The sequence below is a fragment of the Typopeltis vanoorti genome, chromosome 20, assembly GCF_054136105.1.
Source record: "Typopeltis vanoorti isolate ZY-2024b chromosome 20, IOZ_Tvanoo_1.0, whole genome shotgun sequence".
Taxonomy (NCBI): Eukaryota; Metazoa; Arthropoda; class Arachnida; order Uropygi; family Thelyphonidae; genus Typopeltis; species Typopeltis vanoorti.
The window spans coordinates 32,869,578-32,882,209 of NC_143568.1; the positions used below are offsets into that span (position 1 = coordinate 32,869,578).

General features: G+C 35.1%; 1 protein-coding gene across 2 annotated transcripts in view; it reads right to left on the bottom strand.

Moving 5' to 3' along the window:
- LOC150095350 (serine/threonine-protein kinase dyf-5) overlaps nt 1-12,632 on the bottom strand; it is a 337,365-nt gene that overhangs the window by 167,647 nt on the left and 157,086 nt on the right. For both annotated transcript variants that reach the window (XM_090410825.1, XM_090410826.1), the window contains exon 6: nt 3,677-3,848. In XM_090410825.1, the coding sequence (XP_090266951.1) occupies nt 3,677-3,848 (172 nt within the window). The remainder of the gene's footprint in view (nt 1-3,676; nt 3,849-12,632) is intronic.

Here is a 12,632-nt window from a genome sequence, read left to right on the forward strand (position 1 = left end):
ATAATTCTTCCCTGTGTGAAATCATCTAGATGAGGTATTTGAGACATTACAAGACATCAAGCGTGCAACTTTATTCCTTTACAAAAAGAGCTTCTTTCAAACACAATTCACTTAGTACATTTTAATCTTTTGCCTTTTATCCTGTTGAGTGCTACCACATGCACCCCCCCCCCCTCTTTGAGCGCAATTTAAACTTTCGAATGTTTTTCCACTTTCTACTCGATCATCAGTTATACAAATTGCCACAAGCTGATTCATCTGAATTTGCATTTGTAATCTTCAGAAATAGTGTTCGTCCTTAGGTTTTGGACACCATTGTATAAGGCAGGTGATTATGACAAACTCAGGAGGTAGCTTACAGCTATACCATGGAATGGGAAATTAAATGGGAAGGAAATCAATGCTACTTGGTCCCTACTCAGGAATTATCTGGTAGAGACAACAACTGAGTATATTCCAAAGGTCAGGAGATTAAATAAGGTAGGTGTAAAATGGATGACTGAAGAGGTGAAGCGTGCAATCTGGAAGAAAAAGGCATTGTGGAGGTGGCACAAGATGAGTGGAGATAATCAGTTACATGAGGAGTACAAAGAGCAAGCAAGGAAGGTAATAAATACTTGGTAAGGGGAGCAAAGGCACAGTGTAAGCAGCAGTTAGAAAATGAAGCTAAAAGAAATTCTAGGGATTTTTTTCGATATGTGGCCAGTAAAAGGAAGAATGATTATGGGAGGATAATGTTTGTCATTGATAATGGTCAAATAATAATCAACAAGGAGGATATAGTAGAGATATTAAATGGGCAATTCATTAAAGTATTCCATCCTTGTGAATGCAAAATAATGCAAAACTCAAGAGCATCAGGAATGTGGGAAGAACCACTGATGATGAATGAGCAGGATTTATATAGGGAATTGAGTCAACTTTATGTCAATAATGCCACCATAGGACTCGATGGCATATCACCACACTTGAGGGTATGTTCCAGGGAGTTAATATCTTTAACTTAGCTTTTTAACATTAGCCTTACATTGCTCAAGTTCCAAAGGAGTGGAAAGTGGACAAAATTATTCTGCTTCATAAATGGGCCAATAAGACCAAGGCTTCGAATTATAGGCAAATCTGCTTGTCTGGAGTAGTGGTTAATGTGTTAGAGAAGCAGTAGTGAGGACCGGGATTCAAAACTGCATTGACAGTAGCAGAATTCTCTTTAATGGACAGCATGGATTTGCTAAAGGAAGATCGTATTATTTTTAGCAATCTACTTACTTATTATAACAAGGTGACAAATGCACTGGACAGGGGGCGGGGATGCATATGCAGTAGTATATTTAGATTTTGCAGGGACCTTTGATGAATTGCCACATAACAGGCTGGTAATTAAATTGGAACAAATGAGGCTGGATGGTAATTAGTCTGCCAGATTGAGGATTGGCTTTCTGATAGGTATCAGCAGGCTGTGCGTGGGAAAGCAATATACCAGAAAAGGAACGTCAGTAGTGGTGGTGTGTCCCAGGGTGTCTGTTTTGGGGCCATTGTTGTTTGATTTGTATGAAATAACATTGGAAAGGATTTGAATGATGATATACAGTTGTTTTCAGAGGATGTACAGTCGGAGAGAGCTATGAGAAGTATATTGGTGTTGTAGTCTTGAAAGAGCACTTGAATAGACTGGGTGAATGGGCGAGTGTGTAGGGATATCAGTTCAATATAGCAAAGTGTAATGTTTTAAAATTTGGGAAGTAAAGATGGGATGCAGAGTATAAGACTGGTGAGGATATCTTAGAGAAGGTGGAGGAGATGAAAGATCTGGGAGTGATAGTGGATAGATGTCCTGAGATTTCAGGGGCATTGCTAAAATTGTGAGGACAGAACAGCAGATTATGGCAATGATGTGGAGAATACTGACATGTAGAAGTAAAGATGTGATGATCCCAATTTACAAGGCTTTGATCATCACATCTTTACTTTGATCTGCATATGGATTACTGTGCACAGGTTTGGTTGATAGCCTTTTTTTTCAAAAGGATGATGGGTTGTTGGAGAGGGTTCAGAGACAATTCACCAAGTTGGTTTCGGGTCTCTGGAACATGAAGTATGAAAACAGATTGAGAGAATGCGAACTGCAGATGCTAGTTGATAGGAGGAGGAGGAGGCCATGATCAAAACATATAAGCTGGTAAGGGGTAATTACCAGATTAATGTGGATGAAATTTTTCATAGAAGGGCAGGAGATGGGGGGGATGGTGGACAAGAGGCCATCCCTGGAAGCTGTATAAGGAAGGTGTGAACAAGGGGGTGAGGAATAGATTTTTTGCCTGAAAAGTGGTGGGTGATTGAATGCCGTGCCTGGAAGTGTGGTGAGTACAAAGACAGTGAATGCCTTTAAGTCAAAGTATGATGAGTTGTGCATGTTAGAGTGGGACCTCCTGCGATGGGTGGTCTCTTGACTCCACGGAGATCTGATGATGATAATAATAAACACTTTTTAACTAATGTTTAATATATTAAGGTATGTTATGTTATTCATGTCAGTAACATCATCAGTAAATTCAAATGGAGTACTCATTATGGAGTTTAATGGAATAAATACAGCACATACAATTAATTAAGCAACATGTTTTAATTTAAACAATATTAAATTTTCAAAAACACATGCAAATTTGCACAAACAATAAATGAAAAAGATTAGACTGGTAGCCTCAAGTTCTATGACAGACACCCTCTATGGGTGCTGTCAGTTAGCCTTAGCTGTGATGGACGGGAGGCCAAAGAATTAATGTTTCCCAAATCTTAGGAAGTTTAATACAACCATATTTATTAAGATTAGGTCGGTTTTTCAATTCTGCTGCTGATTCTAAAATACGTCTTTTAAATTTGTATTTTTTTTGTGGTGGAAAGCATAGTAACATTTGATTCTGTGCAAGGTATCCAAAGCATTGCTAGCAAGCCCTGGCTGACCACACTTATGGCAACAGATGTATTTTTCATGTTATTATGAAAAATACATCTGTGGATGATAACAGCTCTCTTAGTTTGACCATAATAAAATAGTTGCAGGAACAAGGAACTTTGTAAACACCTGGAACTGAGAGAGAGAGAGAGAGGAGTGTAAAACTTGGTGTACTTTTTCACACAAGACACTGCTTCACACCTTCGCAACTGCCAACTCTAAACAAATCTGCCAACAATGGAATACTGCTCCCATATTTGAAGTGGTGCACCAAAAATCCTCTCTAAGATTGCTCAATTCTATCCAGAAGAAGGCCACCTGGCTAAGTAATGATCCCACTCTCACATATCCACTTCAATCCCTCTCACACAGATGTTTAGTTTCTGCCTTGTGCCTCTTCTACAGATACTTCCATGGAGAGTGCTCTGCTGAATTGGCCACTATTATTCCTCCACTTTCCTCCAAAATCATTAGAACATGAGCCACTGCTAACCATTTTCTGTTCTTTGGAACAGCCCCCCCCCCATTCTGCTCTCTCCAAAGAATACAACCTTCATTACGTTAAACCCATAGAAAAGAATTAATTACAATGAATATTCAATAAGAAACTGATACTTTTTTTGATCTGCAACTGCATGCTAATAACTAGTATTTTAATTAAAATGGAAATGTAAAAATATTCATTCTTGTCCTTCCAATACAATTTAACTAATATAATTTACTTACTTTGTCTGGAGTTCCAAGTACAGAACATATCCTGAATATCTGATCAATTTCACTTCTTCCAGGAAATAACGGTTGCAAAGTATACAGTTCTGCCATGATGCACCCCACTGCCCAAATATCTATTGGTGAGCTATAGTTTGTAGACCGTAACAATACTTCTGGAGCACGATACCTAAAATAACAAACCCACTTGTTTCCTCAATATTTTTGTATGAAGGGAAGAAAAAATTTCATAAAAAATGAAAGTGAATTAATTACCATTTAAAATATATATAAATATAGAAATAAATTCAGAATATTATTCATTCATGGTGATAGTCATTAAAAATTTTAATAAGGATAACATCAAGGTATCTCTCCAGCAGTATGCTGCCCACAAACTAGTAGGTTAGATTGACATTCACCAAGTGTAAGTACATTTAGACAATACATACATGATGATTTTATTTAATAAACTTGAGTGTTTTTTTAATCACTCTTAATGCATGAAGCATTCACATTTGCATATAATATCATTTATTATTATGTTAAAATAATAGAATTTTTAAGTACATTAAATTAATAGTTCATTATTAATACTGTGTCTATAAAGTTAATGCTAGCTGGGTGTTTGGAATTACAGTTGCAGCAACTGAGGCTATGAAGTTAGTCAATGTAGTCATTTGTAACATGTGTCCTCAGGCCAGTTGACCTGTTCTGCAGATAAAACAGATGACTTTTAGGAAGGATAACTCAATCCACTTCCCTGTGATACTGTCAATGCATTTCTAGGATACAAGACACAAGTTTCTTGCATCCTAGCCAAAATTTGAACCCATCCTCCCAGCTGGTGGACAAATGTTGTAACATCCTCACAACTACACTACAAGGTGCTGTAAAATAATTCATGTAAACAAGATATCACACCACAGTTTATTTACAGGTTAAATAATGAGTATAATTTCTTAATGACTGCTATAGACACACAAGAGATATCTGTACTGATGCAGATTACAATTCACAGTTTCCTTACAGGTTATTTAGCTTAATTGCTTCCTGATGCTACCAATTGCAAATGTTGAAAATTATATCCTTTCCTGTAATGCAGGCTCTTAACTAGCACTCATCTCAGAACGCCAGCTGCAAAATTTCATGGCCAAAAATATAAGAGAAACTTTGCAGTGCCTTTCAAATCATCTTATCTAAGTTTAGTTTGTGTAAATTCATATCTTTTAAATATCTTAAGTTACAATCAGAAGCTGTCAAGTTGAAAGAATGAGTAGAATAAAGACCTATGCTTATGACTATATCACTAAAAATTGTTGCAAATGATTCATGCTTTTTGTATACTATAACAATGCTATGCTATAACTTTCTCAATTTCTTCTTCAGTTAATGCTTCAATAAACCAATCAATAAATTCACAGTAACTGGTCACTGTCACAGCTGTTTTGGAAAACATAAATATTAACTCTCCTAACACCAATTTGTAGATGCAGTTGCATATCTGTGAATATATAAGAATGAGTGAACATCCCATAATTGTTATTATGACAATTAATGTACCCCAACTGATGTGAAACTGTGCTTTGGCAAGTCTACAGAAAATCTGTTTAAAAGTAAACCACTCACAAAACCACTCAGGCAGCATGATCTTCTGAATTCAGACTGATAAAATGCTGAGGATTTAAAATTGTCTGACATATTTTATGGGAGCTGCTTTTGAAACATCAACTGCTTGTGAAGAAGTAGCAGGAAATTTTGCTGTCAGGGTTTCTTTGGCAACTGCATAACATCCATTGATGAAGTAATGCTCCATTACCATCACCTTTTTTGAATACTATATCTGAAGACAGTTTTCTCCAACCACACCACAAACAATGTTGAAGGTAAATAATCATTGAGAGTGTAATGAAACTATAACCAACATGCATGAGACATGCTTATTCATTTGTTACTTTATGGACAACATGAGTATATACAGTGTGTCTGGACATACTATATATATATATATATATATATATATATATATATATATATATAGTAAGTGTACAATATATATACCAGTGGTGTTCAACCTTTTTACTATAAAAAGTTATTCGGCAATCTACTCTCTTATATAGATCACGTTCCCCCAACCTGATATCTGATTATGCACAAATAAACAACTAAAAAAAATACACAACTAAAAGCTTTATTTGTGTATTTAAAAATTTATTTATCACTTTTAATTATTTTAATACAACAAAAAAAAAAAAAAAATATATATATATATACATATATATTGGAATAAAATATTTATTTCTCTGTTTTGGAAAACTAAAGTTAGAAAAAACGACAGATTGATTACAAACTCACAAGTTACAGGAAATGCAGTTGATTAAAAACAAAAAAAAGTTAATGTGAAATTTGGCATTGTTTGGACCTTGCAATATTTTCATAGTCAAGTTGATGTGAAGAAGTGGCCAATTGCAGACAATCATCCAAATGATCATTTGCAATTTGGTTTCTTAATTGATTTTTTATGATGGTCATATTTGAAAAAGTGGATTCTGACAAGTATGTCGATCCGAAACACAACAGAATTTTTCACACAATATCAGTTAATATTGGATATTTTTCATGTGTATACTTCCAAATTACTTCATTGTTTATTGTTTTTAATTGTACACTATTCTGAATGTTTATTATCTCAAGTTCTACTTCAGCTTGGTTTATATCAAACAGCCCACTAATTTTATTTGAAATTTCTGTGATGTTCAAGTTTTCTTGAAATGGATTATTGATAAAAGATACAATCATTTCAGTTTTATTAAAATCTTTAAATCTTGAATTTATTTCTTCCTCAAACTAATTCTATTTCACAAATAAATTCTTTTAAATCATAGCGAAGCATTTCTTGATTTTGTTCAAAAAATTTTAATAAATATGGGAGATGTCTAAATTCGCGGTCATTTATATTTTTCTTTAATAAAAGTAAGTATTATTGGAAAGTTTTTATTGAACTTAACATGTCAATTAAATTTTTATCTCTACCTTGTAACTCCAAATTTAAATTGCTTAATTTCATACAGAAATCTACTAAAAATGATAAGTGTAACAACCAACTTTTATCACTCAATTGTGGATAAATATCTCCTTTTTCATCAAGAAAAATTTTTATATCGTTAATTAATACAAGAAATCTTTCTAAAAATTGACTTCTGCTGAGCCAGCGAACATTATTGTACAACAGACGTTCCCTATCATCATCTGCCTGTAATTTAAATAACCGCCGTTGCAGGGCTTTTCCTCGAATCTGGATATTTGTCATCGTTTTTATATAATGAAATGAAGCCTGATTTATTACCTATCATTGCAGGAGCACCATCAGTAGTAATAGACACAAGTTTAAAAAGTGGAAGTTTGTGTTGTTTCACAAATTCATCAAATGCCAAAAAAATGTCTTCTCCCCTAGTCCTTCCTAATAATGCTATAATTTTCAAAAGTTCTTCTTTACTTGAATAATCTCGAAATACCATGTGAATAAATACCATTAACTGAGCAATATCAGTGAAGTCGTTTGAATCATCAAATTGTAATGAAAACACAACACACTGGTGAATGTCTGACATTCACCTGGCCTGGAAACTTTTCTCTGGCAATTGGAACTCTTCCTTTCGGCAATTTGAAACCTTGTCTGCGGCCTAGAAGTAGTCTCTCTCTAGCGACGTCTCAAACCGAGAAGCTCCTTTCTGGAAGCAGGAAACTCCTCTCTCAAGCAAAGTGGATCCAGGCAGTACATACAAGTTTCAATAACAATCTTTCTAATGCTGCGATGTACAGCTTCAGCGACAAAAACATTGCCTTTGTTTTTAACACTCTAAGATATTCTTATTAAAGCAGTATATACAGTTAGCTTCAAAATAGTTATTTAAAAAAACATCTAATACAAACTATATCGAGACAAACAAAGTTTATTTTTTTACAATATTCACATGGGACTTAACCTAAGTAAAAAATTGATGTAATGTGCTTTGTAATATTCAATATTTAAGCTACAATCGAGTTTTTACACTTTGCTTATAATCGTATTCACTCGGCTCGATGTTTGACTTCCACTGATCCAAATTAATTCATTTACCCGGACTTATAAGAAAATTACTGATTTGACAATTAAAATATTATGTTTTCAGTTTTAATTAAATTTGTAAGTAAGGAGGAATACGCAAGAGATCGACCAAAAATCGCCCTGCGATCGACAAGTTGAACACCCCTGATATATACTGTATATATATGAGAGTTGTTTGAAGTTTGATAAATTTCCAATAGACAGCGACACAATTCGTTTATTCATACCAGTGTCGGCACGTGTTATTTTTTTCATGACCCCTGGCAAAATTTTAGCCACGTGCAATGCATAGTTCTTGTTTGGCAAACATTTAAAATGACTGTGTTCACATTTTTCATAAAAATGGAGAAAAACGAGTTTCATGCAGTGAAAAAAAAAAAACTTTTATTTGAAGTGGACGACCACACAGATCAAAGCTGAGTTGCAGTTCATGAGGACTCTGCACCAGCATTAAAGACTATTTATTTCTGGATAAATGAGTTTAAAAATGGTTGTAAGTCCATCGAAGATGAAGCATGCTCCGGATGCCCGACTGAGGTCACTACGAAGGAAATGATTGACAAAATCTATCATTATGAAAGATCGCCGAGTGAAAGTGTGTGAGATTAATGCGACTGTAGCCATCTCAACTGAATGGGTGTAAAATAACCGGCACAAAAAATTGCACATGAATGAGCTGTATGCACGATGGGTGCCACGATTGTTGACTGTCAATCAAAAACACATGTGAAGACATTTCAGTGCAGTGTTTCATGATGTTTAATCACAATTCGCAGGATTTTTTACATCGATTCGTGACTGCAGACGAAACTTAGATCCACCACTACACACCTGAGTTCAAGCACCAGTGAAAACAGTGGACAATGCCCAGTGAAAGAGCACCAAAAAAAGAGAAGACTATTTTGTCAGAAGGGAAGGTGATGGCCACTGTTTTTTGGGATTCCCAAGGAATTATCATGATAGACTATTTGGAAAAGGGTATGACAATAACAGGAGTCTATTATGTTGGACCGTTTAAAAGAAGAACTGAAGAAAAAACGGCCAAGATTAGTGCACAAAAAAGTGCTCTTAATGCACCGTTCCACACATCAGCCATCGCAATACCAAAATTGCATGAACTGAGGTTCAAATTGGTTCCACATCCACCATATTCTCCAGACTTGGTCCCATGTGACTTCTTGTTCCCAAACTTAAAAATTTGGCTCAGTAGGAAAAAATCCTACTTTTTAGATGGGATGAAAAAATTGGAAATTCGCTGGACCAAATGTGTAGACCTCAATGGAGACTATGTTGAGAAATAAAGATGATTTTTTTGTTTGCCAAACTTTTCAAACAACCCTCATATATACAGTTATTTTTTTTTTTGCACCTAATGGAATACCATAAAAGCATCATATAGAATTAATAGAGATCAAAATAATAACAAGACAGTTTATGTTCATAAATTAATTTAATATAGTTCAGCTACAGAGTACAGTTCATTGTGAAAAATGTTACCACTTTATATAAGATGTAACTATTAGAAACAACACATCCTGCTTTTACAAACTATACTTCACATAGTTTTCCAGGAACCTATATGGTTCCTGGAAAACTACATTAAGAAACCCTAATTTCCCATAGGCGAAGTATCATGAATTGGAGTTAGAAATACAGTTTGAACTCTGGAATATAATAAAATATAAACATTTTTGGGGTTGCATAAGGGTCAAAGCTAGGAGGAAATCTCCACATTGTCTTTTAACTGGCAACATAAAATATATCAAAAATATATGCTTCTTATCCATATTATTTCTATAATATCCAAAGGTTATATTGACTTCAATGGACACTTTGCATTCTGCTTTTTAGATTGTAATTATGGAGGTAAGGCCTGGTAAGGTGGTTAAGGAATGCAGAGAATAACTGGGGCTTCTGACCTAATGTCCTATCTTCATCTTCACATGCTTTGTACTCTATTATTATGGGTACTGAATGAATGAGGATGGGCTGGAAATTTGGGACTTGGCCAATCAAACTGTACTCTCTATTGGCTTAAACCAGAAATAGACATGATGATACAACATGATGAGAGTTCATGCCAGCTGGGGCAACACCCAGTTAAACAAGGTCCCCCTGCAATTTTCATCTCAATTTCATCTGACTTTTCTCAACAGTAAAAAGTCAGCTATTTCACCTCAACCTCTAGAAGAACAAATCCAATGCCAGAAGAAATGGAGATAGAAACCATCAACATAAGAAGTATCAATGGAAAGGAAATCAAACTTGGTACTTTTCCATGTAGACAAAATTGGCATTACTAAGACAAAGAAGACTAAAAATAGAGGGGATCTTACTAAATAAGTATAAGATGTTACGTTGTTGGGGGTGCTGAGGATTGTATTCTAGTAAACTCTCAGGTTAACTTAGAAAACTTTCATAGTTTCTACAAACATTCGGCTTTGAAATAATGTTGGATCTAGTATCCATTTTGCCTATGCAATTTTACATCACCAAAATGAAGCCTTACGGCTTTTTCTTTTAGTAATAAGATGTTGTATTTCGGCAATAACAACCAAGGAAAAGGAGTGGCAACAACACTGAACACCAAACATGAAAATAAACTTTTTGATTGAAAGGGAATTTCAAGTAGTTATATAGGCAATCTTTAAAATGGGTAAATGGACAATGAAACTTATCTGTGCTTATGGTCCCACAGAAGATTCTCATAAGGGAGGAAGTGGTGGAATTCTTTAGTCATTAGTAAGCAAGCAACTCACAAACCAAATGGAAAATTGGTACTTTTTTTTTTTTTAGAGATTTAAACAGCAGGATAGGAAATGAATCATACCACGCATACAGAAACATTTTGAGAAAATTTAAGAAAAAAAGGCAAAGCTAACAATAATAGTAAGTATCTGCTGGATTTCTGCTCAGCATACAGACTAGACATTACTAACACCATGTTCCAACATAAAGATAAGCACAAATTTACGTGGAAAGAACACAAGAAATAAGAAAAGCGCACCGACTATGGCTTGCTAATAGTGATATCTTCATGCTGATTCAGGACACAAAGAGTATACAGATGATCTGAAACTGAAAGTTATTATCCATTAGTTTTAAATAGGAAAAAAATATCACATTGAAAAGAACAATATTTAAAAAAAAAAAGTTTAAAAGAATTAAAGATGAGTAGCTTTTACAGGTAAACTGTAGACTCCACTATACAAATATTATTCGATAACAAATGAAATAGTTCAAAAATAAAAAACAAACCTTGGAGTCTCAGTGACAAACTCTGAAGGAAACACTGATCGATTCATCAAGGGAAACATGTGCTGAAGTTGTCTTTAAGGATAGAAAAATAAGAACACCATGGTTGGTAGACATAAGAAGTTAAAGCTGTGAAAAAAATAAAGCATACTGAAAACTCCTAGCAAATAAGTCAGATGCCCTAAAAGGAATATTTAACAGAACTAATCTATGTGTAAAAACAGCAAAACAAAAGTCACGGAAAGACTTCTGGAAGCTATTGGAAAAAGCTTAAAAATGGAGTAAAGAATACCATAAAAGGAATCGAAGATGATAAAAACTACATGGAAACTGAAGATAAGGATATTCTAAATGTCATGTGTAATTACTCTGAAAGACTGTTAAATGAAACCAGCAGTACAAAATATTCGAGAGGAATGCAAACTGAATGTTTGCATTCCTCATTCAAAAATCAGTACTTTTTTTTTTTTTTTATGTAGGGCCCATACACGAGAGGTTGGTTGATCAACCTATAGTACTTTAGTACCGTATATGGGTAGTAGGTCGGGAAAGGAGAAACTTGTTTACATTTGATTTAAAAGCCTGTATATTGTATTCTTTGGGAAATACATCAGGGAGAAGGCTGTTCCACAGTACAGCAGTAGCAGGGGATGAAGGAAGAAGAAAAGAAACTTGTTCTGTGGATTTCAAAGGTATACTGTGAAAGGAGGTTGGGCTGTAGCTGTACATGTCCCAATGGGCTTAGAACTGACTGGAGGAATTATTGATGCTATTTCAGATGAACGTTTGCCATGGAAATATTTTAGAATACACAAATAGCAGAGACCAAACGTCTGTGTGAAAGTGAAGGGAGTGAGATGGTAAGAGATGGGTCATTTATCAATCTAATTGCTCTCCTCTGTATTGAGTCAAGCATTTTGAGGGAGCTTTTAGGAGCCCCACTCCAAAGTGGGGCTCCAACGTGAGGGCAGTATTCAATAGCTGGGCAGATTATGGATTTGTATAAAGTTAACAGCTATTTAGAGGTGAAGTAACGTATTGAGTGAAAGAGAAATCCTAGTTTTCTGGAAGCTGAGTATGCAATGGTTGTGATGTGTTTATGCCAAGTTAAGGAGGTTATCTGAAGAAGTTGATGATGTTATCTGAGCCCCCATTGGAGGATAAGTTGGAGGTCACAACTGAGGGCAGTGGCCGTTGATGTTCTGTAGGTTGAAGTGAGTTGTGTAGAGTAAGGTTTGTCAAATGAAATGGAGGAGTGCAATGTGCTGTGATCTGCAAAACTGTGTATTGGGTTGATGGTCAACTGAAGTAGGTCATTGATATACAGCAGAAGGAAGAGGGTTGGTGAGAGAACAGAACCTTGTGGAACCCCAGCATTAGTTGGATGGTGAAAGGATAAGGAACTGTCTACCATCACACATAGTGTGCATCCAGACAGAAAGCTGGCAATCCAACTGCTCAAGTCCTGAGACACTTGAAATGATAGGAGTTTACTTAGTACTTGGGTAGAAAAAGCTATGAAAAGCCTGAAGTGTGGAAAGCAACTGGAATAGATGATATTCAACCAGAAATGCTCAAATATGGATGTATAACAGTTTTGCAGTGGCTAAA